At 44.9% G+C, this 20303-nt stretch overlaps 1 protein-coding gene across 1 annotated transcript in view; it reads right to left on the minus strand.

Annotated features, from left to right (window-relative positions):
- Positions 1–2638: 2638 nt before the first annotated feature.
- The window catches only part of EXOSC5 (exosome component 5), a 41602-nt gene continuing 23937 nt past the window's right edge, over positions 2639–20303 (minus strand). The window contains exons 4-6 of the mRNA XM_082263762.1: positions 9866–10006; positions 7039–7128; positions 2639–2855 (exon numbers count right to left, since the gene is read on the minus strand). Of these exons, the coding sequence (XP_082119888.1) occupies positions 2763–2855; positions 7039–7128; positions 9866–10006 (324 nt within the window). The 3' untranslated portion in view covers positions 2639–2762. The remainder of the gene's footprint in view (positions 2856–7038; positions 7129–9865; positions 10007–20303) is intronic.

Below are 20303 nucleotides of genomic sequence, written 5' to 3' on the forward strand. Positions count from 1 at the left end.
GAGAGGAGTGGGGGATAGACAAGCACCTCAGCGTCTCAGAGAAGCACAGGATCTGGAGGAGTTCTGTCTCTATGATACCAACTGCTGAGACGAGGTGGGGGTCAGAAATGTGGGGGTTGCCGCAGCTGCAAGAGAGAAGAGAGGGCACTGCCAAAGCATGGGTTCACCTTAAATATTTAACACTTGCCAGGTGACTAATGTGATTTAGACTTATTCAATCAATTAAGGGAGTGTGTTGTAATAAAAACCATTTGGAGAGATCATCCCTAATAAAATACAGATTATACTAAAAAAAGAAAGTTTTTTCATATGTAAAGAGAGGGACTTTCAATATATCTCCAATGGTATGCATGAAGCATAAACATCATTTAAAAGTGATTATACATCTTTATTGATATATATAAAAAAACACAATATATAAAATCATTACAAGCCCAAATAGATTTATTAGGGACTTGTGTTGCAGGGTCCCTAGAGACCGTTCAATAGAGGTCAACGCGTTTCGCGGGCTACTCAGCCTCCTCAGGACCTTTGATCTCGACTTAGTAAGATGATGTTTATGCTTCATGCGTACCATTGCAGATATATATATATATATATATATACACACACACACACACACACACACACACACACACACACACACACACACACGTGGAAAAACCAATGTAATGTGATTTAGAGTCATTTAGTATGCACCTAATGTTACCACCGTCTAATGTTCAAAGACGGGGGTATGGGCAAATATGCAAGATGGAGACATCAGGCCCATGAGTGACTAATATTTTTTTAAACCCATTTTGATTATCTAAGTCAAAGCTTATTAGGCTGGAGATTATTAGCGCACACCATTTACTGGCAGATTAAGTCTAACCAATCTAACCTGACTGTGTATGAGGCAGAAGAACACAAAATTATAGCTGCAAAGGCATACTTGTAACAGTAATTCATGGGTTCGATCGGGTCTGCTACTGTATAATATAGATCTCATGGCCTGACCAAAAAGTAGACCCACCCAAATTTAGCAATCAGTCTGGGCTCACACTGCACATGATGCACACAGGAATCGCAGGGCATTCCTGTGAAAATCACATGCGATTCTGATTAGGGCCCATCCATTTTGAATGGCTCAAATTGCATGGCATCCGCATTAAAAGGGGAGCCGGCAGCTTTTTTTGTTTGCACTGGATCTGGATCGCATGGGTGTTTACACCCAGTGATCCGGTTCAGGCAAAACGCACTGCATTTTGCGACCTGCTTTTAGTAAAATCAATAACTTCTAATTAACACCAGCAGCAGATTGCGGGGAAACACGCAGGAATCACTGAGTTTCCCACACCACATCAGTGTGAACCAGGGCTAAGTTTAAATCAGCAAAACACATTTCAGGTTTAAGCAAAAGATGTTCAATGTTTTATAATTCTATCAATGCCCTTAAAGTCCCAAAAATAGGGGAACTCCCACTTTGTTTGAATGCCTTATAAGTCACTTTTTTTCCCTAAAGCAGCCACAGCCTAAATAGAAAAGCCTGTCCCCTGTAAGCATTCTGAAGAGTGGGACCCTCTATGTGGAAGCAGCGGACTCTCTACAGAAGCCTGTCAACTGTCAGACCTACAGTTTTGCAGGCAGCAAAGTTCATGGCTCCCTGCCAATTGTAGAACTCTCAATCAGCAGGAGGCATGTCCGACCTCTGTAGAGAGATCATGGTTGCTTGTAAAAAACTTACTGAACTCTATATAAAAGTTAAAAAAAACACAGGAGGTTGTGGTGCCACCACTGGGCAAACACCATGTGATCTAGGCCACCCAAGTTTTAGGTCTTAAAGTGTTACTAAACCCAGGAGCCTTCATTCACTATATCTGATGTCCCACAGTACACAGAACATGGAAATGCAATAGTTTTAGTAAATATAAACTGCTAAATACCTTTTCTCATCAGCAGTATATAGCAGTCTTATGACTATCAGTGTTCGGCTAAAGTTTGTAGGAGGAGTTTTTATTCTACTCCAATTGTCCTATGAGGCTGCAGGGCCCCTGACCTTCTGTCTGGACAGTGCTGATTGGCCCTTTGCTGATCACATGCACCCTCCTTAGACAAGAAAAAAAAAAACGCTCTAGCAATGCACACCAAACTGAGCATGTGCAGGGCGCCCCCAAGACTCTTTACTATCAGCAGTCAGATTGGGGACTGTAGAATAAGGGGAGGATCAGAGAAGACAGGATCAAACAGCCTTTTTACACAATGGGCAGGATCAACCCCTTAGGTTCCACAAGGAGTATAACAAGCATGCTTTACTGCATATAAAGACCGATTTTACTTTTGTGGGTTCAGTAACACTTTAGGACAGAGTTTGGGAACAGTATATTTTTTTTTATTCATGACCCTTATTCATTTTACTAAAAAATGTAAAAAATGATTCATATGCATTGTGTGATTGTTTTGATCGGTCCACTTTAAATCTGATGTTCACTTCTAATCCAAATACATACACAACCTGAGATTATGCAAATTCCAATGTAACGGATGTTCTCCTTTAAGGGATGCTGGGTGCTTCATCACAATGACAGATAAGGTGGGCTGAACGCAGGCAGATGATTGGTAAGCCATGGACAAAAGCATATTAAGAAAAAAAAAAAAAACACTTAGTAAGTATAAAATAATAAGGGGCCAGGAGAATTCTTTCTAGCATAAGGAAATAAAGGTTAATTCAGATGTATGTACAAAGATTCCTTCCAGGATGAAGCAGCTGAAGGTCTCCTTGGTCACGATTTGGAATATCTCCTCTTCACAGAGTCCCTGTAGAACTGGAAGATTTTTTGGGCAGAGATCTGGGCAGCGGCAATACACTGCTGGAGCTGGAAGGAGAGAGGAAAGCCAGCTATCTGTATTACACATGAAGTAGAAGACACATTATTAAACCCCCAGGCTCCCCGCACCCACCGCCCCCCTCCCCCCCTCCCCGTATCCACCCGCTCACTTTATGAACTGCCAGAGGGAGCTGCAGCTATTCGTTCAATTTTAATGATTCTCTTAACATCATTTTATTAAATTGTCTCTCACTCTCTTACTGCCTAGGGGGGGCGAGTTCTACTAACACAGGAGAGCGAGAATCTGTACACATGGCACACAGACAAGTGGGAAAGATGAATACCACAAGTGCCTCCCCCACTGCTGGGTGATGGAGAAAAAAGGTATGAGGCCAGCAAAATCAGCCCACTGCAGGGTGACATCGACTGAAAGGGGCTAAGGGACAGGGACTCTATACCCCCAATGCAGGGTGACACCCACAGAAGGGGGCTAAGGGACAGGGACTCTATACCCCCAATGCAGGGTGACACCCACAGAAGGGGGCTAAGGGACAGGAAATCTTTACCCCCACTGCAGGGTGACATCGACTGAAGGGGGCTATGGGAAAGAGTCTGTACCCCCACTGCAGGGTGACACCCACAGAAGGGGGCTATGGGACAGAGTCTATATCCCCACTGCAGAGTGACACCCACAGAAGGGGGCTATGGGACAGAGAGTCTATACCCCCACTGCAGGGTGACACCCACAGAAGGGGGCTATGGGACAGAGAGTCTATACCCCCACTGCAGGGTGACACCCACAGAAGGGGCTATGGGAAAGAGTCTATACCCCCACTGTAGGGTGACACCCACAGAAGGGGGCTATGGGACAGGGAGTCTTTACCCCCACTGCAGGGTGACACAGAAAGAAGGAGGCTATGGGACATGGAGTCTGTACCCCCACTGCAGGATGACCAACAGAAGAGGGCTATGAGACGTGTGTGTCTCTTTCCCTCTCACTGCAGGGTGACACCGACAGAAGGGGGCTGTGAAACGTGGAGTCTGTCCCTCCCACTGCAGAGTGTCAACGATAGAAGGTAGCTATGGGACATGGAGTCTGTAGCCCCACTGCAGGGTGACTCCAACAGAAGAGGGCTATGGGACATGGAGTCTCCCCCCCCCACTGCAGGGTGACACCATTGAAGAGGGCTATGGGACATGGAGTCTGTACTCCCACTGCAGGGTGACACCGAAAGTAGGTAGCTATGGGATATGAAGCCTATACCCCCACTGTAGGGTTACACAAACAGAAGAGGGCTGTGAAACGTGGCTTCTGTCCCTACCACTGCTGGGTGACACCCATAGAAGCCACCAGAGTCTGTCCCTCCCAGTGCAGGGTGACATCCACAGAAGGGGGCTATGGGACATGGAGTCTGCACCCCCACTGTAGGGTGACACTGACAGAATAGGGACTATAGGACATGGAGTCTGTCCCTGCCACTGCAGGGTGACACTGATAGAAGGGGGCTATGGGATATGGAGTCTGTACCCCCACAGCAGGGTGACACCCACAGAAGGGGGCTGTGAAAAAGTGGAGTCTGTCCCTCCCACTGCAGGGTGACATAGCTGTGATATATTGAGTCTATCACTTTCATCACAGGGTGAAGGAGGAAACAGTGACACTGAAGCTGTTCTGACCATGACAGGGTGACAGACAGAGACAGACACAGACTATGAGACATGGTGGCTGTCCCCATTCTGTACTGGAGGGTGGCACAGAAGGGAATTATTAGATATGGACTCTATCCCTCCCATTGCAGGGTGACACAGACAGTCTTTCTCTCCTACTGCCTGGTGACAGAAGCTATGATTCATGGTGCCTACACTCCCACCCCATTGGAGGATGGGCTATTTATCCTTCCCAGAAAGGAGCTTTAAGAAATGGAGTCTGTCTCTCCCTCCGCAGGGTGACACAGAAGGTAGCTGCGACATTGTAGTCTGTCATTGCTACTGCAGGGTGTCACAGGCCAGAGTAAGCATTCTTCTTGCAGCAAGGTGACAGCAGGGAGCTGTGAGACAGACTCTATGCCATCTGCTCAGGGTCACAATGACAGACGTGAGCTATTGCAGGCAATGATGGGCGCCACATACAGAGGTTTATGGTCCATGTAATCAGAATTCAGCAGGGACAATCTATAAGTTATGAGATAAAGCAAGATGGACTCTAGCAGAGAGAGATTTGTACAGAGATTACATATGATAGGATAGAAAGAGGCAGCAGTCATTCTGAATGCTATGAATTTTTTGGCACCCCACCAGGACTATAATAGGTAAAAACATGGCCGGTGTATTATCAGTCGGAAATTCATCAACAGCTGGAAGTCAGATATTTGGCAGAGATTATTTCCATGATGTATAGGTGTACGGACAGCAGTGTGAGGAATCAGAGGAGCAGGAGAGAAGGACTACAGTATAAAACAGAGGTCTAGGGCTACAAAGTGGTGCCAGCAGCACCAGTAGAGGAACTGAGTAGTCTAAAGCAGCCCATAGATTATGCGATTTTCTTTCCTTCCAAACTCGTTCGATTCCCCCATTACCATAGTCAGTGTCGATGTGGAAATCACTCCCTATTGTATTCTAAACACAATGAATACTGCAGTGGCTATAGCTGCCGGTAGTAATTGCATCTAAAAATCCAACAGGCTGGTTGTACCGAAGCCAATCGATAGATCGACTTGGGAATAGCCAGCCTTCTCATAGATGGATGGAATCCTTAGACAATCCCTGCTGAACCGGCCAAGATTCAATCTGTCTATGGCTGGATTTACAGTTCACCCAGGAACTACAAGTTCAGTTCAAGCACAGCCTAATCGGCCACCATTTACAAGGGAGACTTGTAATTACCTGGGTTTGAGGTTACCAGTTTGGGTACGTGAGCACAGACAGAGCTGTGTGATGTCAGTATGGAAGTTATATGGAGGTAAATGGTATTCTGCAGGTGTTGTAATAATGCTGCAAATGAGTAGGACAGATGGATGTAAAAATGTATGCATGGTCAGTACTGGAACAGCACATAAAAGCCAATGTGTTGCTCCAGAGCATAGTAAAGGAGGGAAAGATTCACTTTGAAAACAATACCCAATCACATGTGGGGAAAATAAAAAAAAAAAAAACAATTTTTGCTTGCACATGATTGGATGATGGAAATCAGTAGAGATTCTGCTCATTTACTAAGCTCTGGAGCAACTGCAAAGTGCAATCTATTTGCCTTTAGAAAATCAACCCCACTGTGTTCTCATACTCTCCATTGCAAAGATGTTTTAATTTTTGCTTTCGTATGCAGCTTCTACAAGTGTTCCATTTCGTACGGCTCACCAAGGACTGACCCAAGAAGTGTCTGCAGCATAGTGCATTCTCCAAACCACTCAGCAGAGCAGCCATGGGTCATCTGGAGACGGCATTACTGCGCCGACTGAGAGACTGCCAGAAATCTCATCACTCTATAGAGGCCACTCAGTACTGTCCAAAAATACAAATGATAGCATAATGCAGCACCATGACCATCCAAGCATTTCAAAACGACACATCCGTCTGCATAATACAGAGGAGCCATCCACACTCAGGAGCCAAACACTGCAGCTACAGATCGCTCACTTTACAGTTGTGCATGCTAGGATTATTGTTGCAGATCATAACCAAGGCTGGATGTATTAATACTATGGTAAGATGCCTGTGCATCAGAAGGCAAGGGGCCCCATTGGTTTAATAAGGGAAGGCGTGTTAGTGTCAGGAGCCAAACACTGCAGCTACAGATCGCTCACTTTACAGTTGTGCATGCTAGGATTATTGTTGCAGATCATAACCCAGGCTGGATGTATTAATACTATGGTAAGATGCCTGTGCATCAGAAGGCAAGGGGCCCCATTGGTTTAATAAGGGAAGCAGTGTTAGTGTAATAAGAGGACAAAGAGGGTCAGCACTTCCAGAAGTCTTGTGTATTAGAAGGAGAAGTCTGTGTCTTGATATCAGTGCATTATAGTACTGTGCGTTTTCTACAACATAAATGTACTAAGAGGAGGGCAAGGGGCCATTATGTGCTAAAGTCTGTATATTAGGGTTACATGAGAGTTCTGCAATGTCTGTGTATTAGGAGGAATGGAGAGCTCTACATTATGTCTGCATTAGGAGGAGGGGGAAGCTTGAACTCCCCTTGTAATAAAAAGAGAAGTATATAAAAATCATATAACCTTACCTCTGCAGGTGAAAACATGCCTCGGGAGGAAACCATTAACACCTTATTCTCTGTACTCTCTATTGCAAGGGTTAACACCGCACGGCTCTCCTGGTAATACAACATAACACCTAATATTACATCAAGTTTTTTAATACATTTCAGTTTACTGAATAAGGTGTTCGCTTTACAGAAAGGTAAAGGCAAACACAAAAACGACTTAAAGGATAAGTTCACCTCTGGGAGCATATTACACGTTACACAGGGTGTAACAAGCTCCAGCAGTATCCCCACAACACGCAACACCCCCCCCCCCCCTTCTGACAGAGGGCGGCGGTTCTTCTTCCCGCACTCACTGTAACAATTTAAAAACAGAGCGGCTGTGCAGGGCTCCGCCCACACAGCTGTGTCAATTATTCACAGAGTTCCGTGAATGAATGAACTACAATTAGCATTTTTCACTGCAGCAGACAGCTTGTAGTTCTCAATGAACTGTGAGGGCACTGATGGGTTAACTTCGCTTTTAAAGCCCAACTCCAGGAAACTTTAAAATTATCCCTTGCAATGGCTTTTGTCTAGGAGAGAGGAGAAGCGCTTTTACTTACCTGATCCTTTGAACCGTTAGCACATGGTGCTCCTCTATGCTCCGGTGGTGAACTGTCCCTCGGCGTCATCATGTCTGATGCAAGGCTATAGACATTTGGTTTTGAGGATGCCAGGACCATAGACCATTGGAGCACAGGGGATAAGATGTGGTGAGGACCAGTCTACTAGAAGGGAGAAGCAGAAGACAGGGTAGGTAAATCTCTTTTTACATCCCCTAGACCAGTGGTTCTCAACCAGGGTTCCTCCAGGGGTTGCTAGGGGTTCCTTGAGCAATGGGCAATTTCTGCCTCTCAGATAAGTTCCCCTGACACCATTGATCTTTTTAGCTATCTGGAAGAAGGTAATTCTTCCCAATGCCCACAAGTGTACGGAGCATTCTTCCCACGAACCATCACACTAATGTATCATGAGTTGTAAATAAAGTCATTTTTAGCAGGGGTTACCTGAGACCTGAAAATTATTCCATGGGTTTCTCTGTGTTAAAAAGGCTGAGAAAGGCTGCCCTAGACCCAAACGAGTGATTAACCTTTTCAGTGCAGGTGTAGCCCCACAAAGGATAACTTTTTAATTGCCTGAAGTTGAGCTCTAAATTTAGGGTGCTGAAAATATTCATCAGACAAAGTCTTACTTTTCTGGGTTCTTGCAATCCCTACTATCTTACTATATAAAGTACAAGTGTCTCAGCGTCCAGTCCCTGTCTCCGTGGGATTGCGCTACTGCGCATGTGCCTCACGGACAGCTGTTGGGACTTGCTGCGCAGAGACTTCGGGCGGCTGGGCGAAAATGTAGAAGCGGCGAGCGCCTTCGCCCCGCCCTACTTCAGTCTGTTAGGGCATGAGCTGAGCCCCGCCTCCCCCCGTAATGCCCCGCCCAGGCTGCCCGCGCTGCTCTCTGGGAGATGTAGTCCCGACACCTCGCTCCCCGGGGAGAAGCCGGCGCTGTCGGCAACTACAACTCCCAGAGTTCCCCCCACGCGGGGCCGCTCGGCCAGTGTGTGTGTGTGTGTGTGTGTGTGTGTGTGTGTGTGTGTGTGAGTGTAAGAGAGAGAGAGAGAGAGAGAGAGAGAGAGAGAGAGAGAGAGAGAGAGAGAGAGAGAGAGAGAGAGAGAGAGAGAGAGAGAGAGCGCGAGTTGAGGTGGGGGGGGTGGAAGGTGCACGGTGCTGAGTGTCAACATGGCGGCCGGGAGACAAAGACGAGTCAGGCAACTGGGATTTGAGCGGCAGGGGAGCGCAGAGGAGCTCGGGCGAGGAGGGCGGATATCACCACCCGGAGAGGGCCCGCCACCGCCCTGATATAGGGCTGTACACCTCTACTGTACAGGTGAACGACATCCCCTCCCCCTTCCTCCTGTCATATCATCACACAGGTGAGCGGCCCGACACAACTTCACCTCACCGTCACCATGGAGACCCCCCCCCCCATTACACAGACAGGTCACACCCCCTCCCCCCCATTGTAATCTTATCTTATACTATATAAAGTACAAGTGTCTCTGCGTCCAGTCCATGTGTCTGTGGGATTGCGTTACTGCGCATGTGCCCCACGGACAGCCCTTGGGACTTGGAGCGCAGAGACTTTGGCGGCCGGGCGAAAATGTTGAAGCGGCGGGTGTGCGCGGGCACGCGGCGGGTGCGCGCTAGCACGCGAGAGCCGCATGGTCAGCTCTGCGCATGCCCCCGATGTTGCTAGGGCAACAGGGACGCTACATATGTTCTAGCGCCCGTTAATTTAACGGGCTTAATGTTTAGTAATCTATAAAGTCAGAGTTAGAGCTAGTCAATCAGTAGCAAGCAGGAGCTCTATCTCCAATTGTGTTGATGGGGGAATAAAGCAATTTTCTTTACTTCAGCCTGTGGTTGCATAACGTATGGCCTGCCTTAAGCTGGATATCAGCACATTCAATTACTTGACAAATACTATTAAAAGTGCTTCAGAAAACGTTTGCTTTTAACATTCGATTTTGGAATGAATGAATTTCCAAAATTCACATTCCCTGTTAGAAATTTTCCATCCTGCTCCTTCAAATTTTTTCTTCACTATAGTTGAAAACAAACGTTAAAGTTTGACTCCACTAGCTACTAGAAAATGAATGAAGGTTCTGAAAACAAAAACGAAATTCTACCAACGCATTGGCCAAGCTTTACACAGATAGCAGTGGTCCTGTCTGCAGCCAGAAATCAATATCCTTAAAAAACATATTACAGAATAATTAAATGTTCACCAAAATGGTTTATTGACTGACCTTTTGCTGTTTAGAACCGGGGTCGAGGGTTAACTGATCATCGGCATCCAGTGCACATGTGATACCACAAAAAAGGGTGCGCATAGGGATCCCTGCATCCATCAAGCCCATGCAGGCCGCATTAAGACAGCAGGCAAGTAACTGGCAAGAGTTAAGGCTTCTGAATCAACAGTACAAACTGACAAAAGAGTATGAAGAAATAAAGACTATAAGCCAGAGCGTATATCAGTGCATTACAATATTTTTTACAGAGTCGGTGTTTTTCACTGCATAGGGCATAAAGGGATCTGGTGACTAGTAAGAAAATACTGTGCTCATAAAATCTTTATAGAAACTGTATTCACTCACACTGTCTTCATAGGCTGCATGGCAAAAAAAAAAAAAAGTCATGCAATCTTATCAATCTAGATCAGGGGTCTCCATACATCCTAAACAAAGGGCCAGTTTACTGTCCTTCAGACTTTAGGGAGGCTAGACTGTGGTCTGTGGGAGTAGAAACTTCCCCAGCGTCGGGCTTGGTGGCCAGAGGAAAAAAAAACATTACATAGCACCTATGGTCAGTAGAAGGAAATGTGCCCCACCATTGTTGTCAGTGTGAGGCATAGTGCCCCATCTTTGGTGTCAGTGAAGGAAGAGTGCCCTATTGTTGGTGTCAGTAGAAAGAATTGTCCCCCAACCAGGGGTGCCATCAGGGGGGGGGGGGGTAAAGGTGATATACCTGAATGGGGCCTGAGCGTCAGGAGGGGCCCGGACCCCAGCAACCAGGAAGTGTGCACAGTGCAAGAGAGAGGAGACGGGATGGAGGCGATAGGATTGGAGGAGGAGGACATGGGATGGAGAAGATGAGACTGCAGGAGGACTTGGGATTGGGTAGATGGGATGGAGAAGGAATGGGATGAAAGAGGACATGGGATGGGACTTGGTGGGACAGCCAGTGGGGGGTCCTGCGGAATATTGTTGGTCAGGTCCAGGCCTAAAGCTGTGTAAGGGGCCCCAAAATTTCCGATGGCTGCCCTGCTCCCAACAATGGTGTCAGAAAGAGTAAGGACTCATTTACACTTGCTTTAAAATGTGCCATTGGACATGCTTTTTTTTAAGAGTGGTGTGAGCAGGGATCTGCTAAACGAGGGTACCAATGAGCTGGAGATCTACTGAATGAGGGTACCAATGAGCTGGGGGTTCCACTGGGCCCCTTTAAAACAAATAGAAAATTAACTCTCACACACAGCATTTTTCAAGCTGCAATAAAGTTTCAAAAAAGCATCAATGAAGCATCACCAAAAGCAAAAAAAAGCATGTTGAAGCAGTAGGCGCTTTATGTGTGTTGAAGTCAAAGCAAGTGTAAATGAGCCCCATCTTTGGTGTCAGTAGGAGGAACAGTGACCCATCATTGGTATCAGTAGTAGGAATAGTACCCCATCTTTGGAGTTACTAGGAGGAATGGTGTCAGTGGAAGGAAACTGCCCCATCATTGATGCCAGTGGAAGGAATAGTGCCTCATTGTTGGCATTAGTAAGAATAATATTGCCCCACCACTGTTGTCAGTTGGAGGACTAGTGCCCCATGACTGGTGCCAGCGGGAAGAACAGTGCCCCACCCTTGATATCAGTGGAAGGAACAGTGCCCCACCCGTGTCAGTGGAAGGAATAATGCCCCATCGTTGGTATCAGTAGGAGGAATAGTGCCCTATCTTTGGAGTTACTAGGATGAACAGAGTCAGTGGAAGGAATACTTCTTTATCGTTGGTGTATGTGGAAAGAATAGTGCCCCACAACTGACGTCAGTGGGAGGAGCAGTGCCCCTTTTGTCGGTATCAGTAGAAGGAATAGTACCTCATCGTTGGTATCAGTAAGAAAAATAGTGCCCCATCTTTGGTGTCATTGGTAGCAATAGTGCCCCACCACTGGTGTCAGCGGGAAGAACAGCCCCCCAACTTTGATATCAGTGGAAGAAACAGTGCCCCGCCATTGGTAGGAGAAATATTGTCCTACCTATGGTGTCTGCGGAAGGAATAGTGTTCCTCTATTTATTTTAGAATTAAGTCCCATTGTTGGTGTCAATTCAAGAATAGTGCCTCATTGTTGGAGTCATTTCAGGAATAGTGCCTCAAGGCACGCAATGGGTCAAAGTTTGGAGACAACTGATCTAGACACAACGGTCAACTATGTATGTCAACAGAAGACATGCAGGTTATGGGAATAGAATTGAACTGCCTCTTCCAGCTGAAGTCTTACTTCTCCATGCTGCAATCTATAAAACAAAAGTAAAATATCAGCAGGGAAAGTGACACTCCAATGTAGAAAATGCACCACTGTAGTCCGTGTGTGATGAAGTGGGGAAAAAACAAAAAAAAACGATTTAACTTTTGTAGTGGAGGAAAAGTATCTTCTTATTGGCCACATATATTGCCTCATCTGTGATAGCAAACACTTGCAATGTTCCTGTGTACACATTTTTCTGCATGTAAATGAGTACACATGACCTGCTGGACAGCAGCCAGACTCTGAAATTTGTTGCACTCTTTGTACAATTGCTTCCATTTGTTGCAAATAATAAAATGCTAAGAGCGGTAATAAACATTGTTCCAGCTATCAGCAAACAATGCTTCACGCATAGGGGACAATAAAAAGAGCTTCGAGCTAACAGAGGGCTTTCTTATTGCAGTTGGGAGTCTAATCGTTTGCATAAAAACAAGATCTGAACGGGCAGGGCTCGATTCTCCAATCTCAGCACTGGCTGAAGGATGGTCCCATAATTCCCCACTGCCATTCTTAGCCAATGTTCTGCACATTGCCTACAATACTGCAATACTACAATCCAATGCCAGCAATACTGTATTCTCATTATCAAGACAGCAAAAACCAATATGCGCCGACTCAGCACTCTGGGAGGAAACGTGAATGCCAGAGGCGCCAAGGCCAGTAAGAATGATGGGAATGGCATTCAGACTAATTAGAAAATAACATTTCTGACAAGTCTCTCCCCGCTCCTATTTTAAGAGTGTTTACTGCTGCACAGACGTCTTCCATTCAGGAGTTTATGACATCCTAATTTCTCGCTCTACCTGTATGGTGTTAATTGACTTGCTAATTTGTGACAAACTGCAGGGAAAACGATTCTGTGTCTTATGGGTACAAGTCTAGAAGGACCTGGATTCTAAAAGTTTTCTATTTCACCAGAATCATCTAATGCACAAAGATCTCTGAAATCCAGGATACTTAAACCCAGGGCTTGACAAATGTGCTCTGAACCCAGCTAAAAAAAGTAGGAGTCAGTTTTTTTAACCACTTTTTTATCAATTTTCTTTCCACACAAATAGAGCTTTCTTTTGGTGGTATTTATTCATCACTGGGTTACTTTTTTGCTAAATACATGAAATAAAACAAAAAATTAAAAAGACAAAAAAGCCTTTTTCTTCATTTGTTATAAAGCTTTGCAAATAAGTAATTTTCCTTCTTCACGGATGTCCAGTGAAGAGGCTGCAGTGATGGGGAGTTACTAATGAGGCTGCACCGGCTTCAGGCTGTCCAGGTAGTAGCGGGCTCCTGGGCTGCCCAAACTGCACTCACAGTCAGAACCTGTCCGGGGAGGAACTGGAGCGTCCAGGGGTTGTCCGGATCACAGCCATTAGCTGACCCCATTCAGTGCCACCTGTTACTACTCCGAGGTGAGATTGAATCAACCGCGGACAGCTTGGCCTGGACTCGCACCCAGTGTATCCTGTAGGAGGAGCTCCAGAAGCCCGGAGCAGGAGGCTGGAGTCTACACCCCCATGGTCTCACTGAGAGCTACACAGGGGAAAGTTCCTGCCAGGGCCTCTGCTCCGCCCCTGTCAGCTGCGCTCTTGCCCCTTACTCACCCTTTCTACATCCTTACAGCCCCGCATCTCCCCTAAACCACTCTTGACAGTCTGGTCCCTCTCCTCCTTTAACCCACCCTCACAGTGCCCATCCCTGCCTGTTTCAAGAAGTGACAGAGGGCATGGAGAGAAGATCTTCGGCTCGCTGTCACATGGTGGGAAAGGGGAGGAAGAGGCTGTGGCTGCTGTAACATGTTCCGCCATAAATACGGGTGTAGAACGTTCCCCCATAAATACGGGTGTAGAACGTTCCACCATAAATACGGGTGTAGAACGTTCCACCATAAATACGGGTGTAGAACGTTCCACCATAAATACGGGTGTAGAACGTTCCACCATAAATACTGGTGTAGAACGTTCCACCATAAATACTGGTGTAGAACGTTCCACCATAAATACTGGTGTAGAACGTTCCACCATAAATACTGGTGTAGAACGTTACACCATAAATACGGATGTAGAACGTTACACCATAAATACGGGTGTAGAACGTTCCATCATAAATACAGGTGTAGAACGTTCCATCATAAATACGGGTGTAGAACGTTCCACCATAAATACGGGTGTAGAACGTTCCACCATAAATACGGGTGTAGAATGTTACACCATAAATACGGGTGTAAAATGTTCCACCATAAATACGGGTGTAGAATGTTACACCATAAATACGGGTGTAAAATGTTCCACCATAAATACGGGTGTAGAACGTTCCACCATAAATACGGGTGTAGAACGTTCCACCATAAATACGGGTGTAAAACGTTCCACCATAAATACGGGTGTAAAACGTTCCACCATAAATACGGGTGGAAAATGTAACATGTTCAAAAAGTGAGCTTCTGCTTTAACTAATTGCTGACTGAAATACGTATATATTACATGCAGATGGTTTACTGGGGTTATGGCTGAAGCTATCAGCCATAACCCTGGTATTTTTCTTTAGCTGGTGGCTGGCTTTTTCATGAAAGGGGGCAGGGACATATCAGGGGGGGACAACCCCCCCCCCCCTTCCGCCAGGCTTTCTCAGGCTTACCGTTTCCACCGGCGCACCCCTGAAAAGATCTGATGGTGCGGCCAGCTGGTCACAGAGGCGATAAAAGATTACATCATCTTTGATCACCAATATGGCCTTGGAGGACCGGAGCAACATCATGACATCAATTCCGGTACAAAGTGGAAGTAAACTATTTTTTTTTTTTTTAAAGCCAAAAGATCAAAAACATTTTTTTTTTTTTTTAATCTTTTGCTTTTAAAGGTAAAGGAGAGATTTGAGTTTTTTTTTTACCCTAGATGTCTCCATATAGAGGACCTGCCATGCTTATTTCTATTACAAGGGATATATACATTCCTTGTAATAGGAATAAAAGTGATCAAAAAAAAAAATGAAAGGGGCATTGTAAAAATAAAAAATAAAATAAATAAAAAAAAAAAAAAAATGTAAGGCACCCCTATCCCTCCGTGCTCGCACTCAAAAGCAAACGCATACATAGTTTGCACACAAACATGTAATTGATGTTTGCACCATCCATGTGAGGTATCGCCGCAAACAGAGTGAGAGCAATAATTCTAGTACTAGACCTTCTCTATAAACAGGTAACCTGTAAAAAAAATTTAAAGCGTCAACTGGGCAGGGCAATAACTGCACAGCATGAATCCGATATCCTACAGAATGACCTGGACAAAATAAGAGTGGACAACGACATGGCAAATGAGGTTTAATGTGGAGAAGTGTAAGGTTTTGCACTTGGGGACTAAAAACATAAAAGCACAATACACTTTAGGGGGGGGGGACCTTTGGGGGAATCAAAAATGGAGAAAGATCTGGGAGTCCTGGTAGAGGATAGACTAAGCAATAGCATGCAATGTCAAGCGGCAGCTGCTAAAGCCAGGAGAATATTAGCATGCATAAAGGGATCTATTCCAGAGATAAAACTATAATCCCTCCACATGATAAAACTCTGGTCCGGCCACATATGGAGTATTCTGTCCAGTTCTGGTCGCCAGTCCTCAGGAGGGATGTGATGGAGCTGGAGAGAGTCCAGAGAAGGGCAACTAAACTAATTAGGGGATTAGAGGACCTTAAAAGAGCGTCTGCAATCGCTTGATTTATTCTCCCTGGAGAAGAGACGCCTGAGAGGGGACATGATAGCAATTTACAAATATCTCAATGGTGATCTCAGCATAGAAAAAAAAGCTATTCAGTCGAAAGGATTGCATGAGGACTCGTGGGCATACAATGCGATTAGAGGAGAAGCGTTTTAACCTCAGGCAATGTGGGGGGTTCTTTACTGTTAGGGCTACAAGATTGTGGAATTCTCTACCACAAGAGGTGGTTTCTGCGGGAAGTATGGTGGCTTTCAGAAGACTCTTAGATGTACATCTCAAGAATCAGAACCTTCAGGGGTATGAGAGATGATTACGGCCACACACACCTACACAGGTTGAACTAGATGGACTGTTGTCTTTATTCAACCGCATCTACTATGTAACTATGGAGATTTTTAATTACCATAGTTTGGCGCCATTCCATAAGCGTGTGCAATTTTAGCGCGTGACATGTTAGGTATCCATTTACTCAGCGTAACATCATCTTTCATATTTTACAAACAAATTGGGGTATATATTGTGTTTTGTTTATTAATTCATTAAAGTGTTTTTTTTTCCCAAAAAAAATTGCATTTGAAAAGCCGCTGCACAAATACCCTGTAACATAGAAAATATTGCGATTTTATTCCCTAGGGTGTCTGCTAAATTATATATAAAGTTTGGGGGTTAAAGGTAATTTTCTAGCAAGAAATATGGATTTAAAATTGTAAAAAAAAGTGGCAGAAAAGTCTTGGTCTTCAAGTGGTTAAAGTAACCCTACTAATTCTAGGGTTAACTTTACATTATTTTTCGGTCCTTCGGCGGCGGGAACTCTCTTCTGTTGTCTGATGCTTTCAGGTGGGCGGGCCCTCAGTGTCCTTCTGTACAATGCAGGAATCCTGGCCCTGCATTGTACAGGTAGACATCAGAGAGCTGCGACTGGTTGGGCAGCCAAGGAAAGCGGCTTCAGTGGATCGGTCGCACAAAGAGAAGAAAGCCTGCAGGAGCGAGAAATCAGGCAATTAACCCCCGCAGTGGGGCAAAGGACCCACTCCAAGGGTACCCCCCCTCCAGAGTTCAGCTTTAAGCAGCCTTTTTTCTCCAAGTTTTTGAGTATGTAATAACTAAAAAAAATCTTCTCAAACTGTTCCAAGGATAATGTACCATAATTATATACTTCCCATCTTACCTTTGATTACGGTCTACACCACTGAAGTAGATTACACGTATTTGTACTAGAACTGTGTTTAGTGTGTGCATGAGACTGTATAATGGCGCAAAGCCCTGGATATTTCTAGAACACCTTTGAAAGAAGGGAAGAGGGAGGATTAGAACATTTCCTGAGCTATACTCCGATAACCTCCTATGAAAGTCATGCCGCATTTTACAAATGCTAATACTGTGGTGGCAATATTATACATAGTGAAGATATACTAAGTGCAATACAGGTTCACATAAATAAAAGAGAAGATAGCCAAAGCTCTTAATTCTGCACTCCTGTGACCCAGGTTCATCACTCAGCCGCAGCAGGCTCCGGAAGGATCCCGACAATAATGTCTGGATACGTCCAGACGCCGGACCAGCAGCCGGCTAAGTCTCTCAGCCCCCTGCTGAGAGCCTAAACAAGCCTCGGAGTGGACCCTTGACCTGAGCGATTAGAGATTTGTGATCACTCGGTTCTCGATGTAGAGCCGGCAGGGGACAGCTACCGCCATCTCGGTGAGTATATACGTTTTTGTTTAACTGCTGCACTTTTCTTTTAAAGAAAATTCACACAAGGCAAGTCCATTAGATCACATCTTAAGCTGGCCATGTGTTAGTAGATTTCCGTACAATGATTTGTGTAAATATTCTCAGTACATTTGATGAAAGTCATTCAAAAGTATTTCAAAACTTTGTTTTGCTTTTAACATTTGATTTTGGAAGAAACAGAATTTCTCAAAAAAAAAAAAAAAAAAAAAAAACCACATTTAGTGCCGGTTCACATATCTGCAATCACAGAGATCGCATGTAATTGGGAGCGCACTGCTCCTAAAATTACAGTGCCTTGCGAAAGTAATCGGCCCCCTTGAACTTTGCGACCTTTTGCCACATTTCAGGCTTCAAACATAAAGATATAAAACTGTAATTTTCAACAACTACACACAATCACTACTACAATCAAGCAACACGTGGGACACAATTATGAAGTGAAATGAAATTTATTGGATATTTCAAACTTTAACAAATAAAAAAACTGAAAAATTGGGCGTGCAAAATTATTCAGCCCCCTTAAGTTAATACTTTTTAGCGCCACCTTTTGCTGCGATTACAGCTGTAAGTCGCTTGGGGTATATGTCTCTATCAGTTTTGCACATCGAGAGACTAAAATTTTTGCCCATTCCTTCTTGTAAAACAGCTCGAGCTCAGTGAGGTTGGATGGAGAGCGTTTGTGAACAGCAGTTTTCAGTTCTTTCCACAGATTCTCGATTGGATTCAGGTCTGGACTTTAACTTGGCCATTCTAACACCTGGATATGTTTATTTGTGAACAATTAAATTTTTTGGATCATCGTCTTGTTGGAAGACAAATCTCTGTCCCAGTCTCAGGTCTTTTGCAGATTCCATCAGGTTTTCTTCCAGAATGGTCCTGTATTTGGCTCCATCCATCTTCCCATCAATTTTAACCATCTTCCCTGTCCTTGCTGAAGAAAAGCAGGCCCAAACCATGATGCTGCCACCACCATGTTTCACAGTGGGGATGGTGTGTTCAGGGTGATGAGCGGTGTTGCTTTTACGCCAAACATAACGTTTTGCATTGTTGCCAAAAAGTTTGATTTTGGTTCCATCTGACCAAAGCACCTTCTTCCACATGTTTGGTGTGTGTCCCAGGTGGCTTGTGGCAAATTTTAAACTACACTTTTTATGGATATCTTTAAGAAATGGCTTTCTTCTTGCCACTCTTCCATAAAGGCCAGATTTGTGCAGTATACGACTGATTGTTGTCCTATGGACAGAGTCTCCCACCTCAGCTGTAGATCTCTGCAGTTCATCCAGAGTGATCATGGGCCTCTTGGCTGCATCTCTGATCAGTCTTCTCCTTGTATGAGCTGAAAGTTTAGAGGGACGGCCAGGTCTTTGTAGATTTGCAGTGGTCTGATCCCCCTTCCATTTCAATATTATCGCTTGCACAGTGCTCCTTGGGATGTTTAAAGCTTGGGAAATCTTTTCGTATCCAAATCCAGCTTTAAACTTCTCCACAACAGTATCTCGGACCTGCATGGTGTGTTCCTTCTTCTTCATGATGCTCTCTGCGCTTTAAACGGACCTCTGAGACTATCACGGTGCAGATACATTTATACGGAGACTTGATTACACACAGGTGGATTCTATTTATCATCATTAGTCATTTAGATCAACATTGGATCATTCAGAGATCCTCACTGAACTTCTGGAGAGAGTTTGCTGCACTGAAAGTAAAGGGGCTGAATAATTTTGCACGCCCAATTTTTCAGTTTTTTATTTGTTAACAAAGTTTGAAATATCCAATAAATTTCATTCCACTTCATGATTGTGTCCCACTTGTTGTTGATTCTTCACAAAAAATTACAGTTTTATATCTTTATGTTTGAAGCCTGAAATGTGGCAAAAGGTCGCAAAGTTCAAGGGGGCCAAATACTTTCGCAAGGCACTGTACATGCAATCTCTGTGCGGTGCAAATTCAGCCATACAGTTTGTATGGCTGAATTCGCACCGTAATCACACCCATCTCGCACAGGACCCTTTTTTTTTGGTCCGCAGCAGAATCGGATCGCATGGTGGTTCACACCAGTGCGATCCGATTCTGTGCCACCTTTTCCGATCGCACTGCGATCTGATCTGGGGGTGTCGTTAACTTTTAATTGACACCCCCAGCGTATCGCATATGGCAGTGTTAACTGCAAGGGGTGCGGATGCGATAACACGCTGTATATTCGCAGCGTTCCCGCATCGCAGAAATGTGTACCGGCACTTACTCTTAGAAACTTGTTTGTTATAGAAACATTTTCTATCCTGCTCAACGTGGTCAAAAAATGAACATCAGTTTCATAATGAATAATAAATTGAACATACGTTTCTCAAACAAAAAAATTCAGACCAAAAAGCGTAAGTTCACCCTTTCTCCTCCCCTTTTGGACATTTAAAAATATTTTTTTTCGAGGGGGGGTTACCTAGTTTGGACAGGTATCCGCTCCCACTTCTGCCAAAGTGGTAATCTAAACAAAAGTTTAACCCCCCCCCCCCCCCCTCTCCTTGCACCCAGCAGCCTCCTGGGACACATCAAACGATGTAGGACCATTCACGAAGCAGGCATGCGCAGTGGGAAGCCGTCTGTGAAGCTGCACGGTGTCACAGCTGCTTTCCCTTAATATGCTGCCATTGGGGACCCGAAGACCAGAGAAAAACTGGCCTGGGTGAGGATGGCGCTAAGTCGCTGGACAGATAAGTGTCCTTTTATTAAAAAGTCAGCAGCTAC

This window comes from Pelophylax lessonae (genome assembly GCF_965119305.1).
Source record: "Pelophylax lessonae genome assembly, chromosome: 7".
In the NCBI taxonomy this organism is placed as follows: Eukaryota; Metazoa; Chordata; class Amphibia; order Anura; family Ranidae; genus Pelophylax; species Pelophylax lessonae.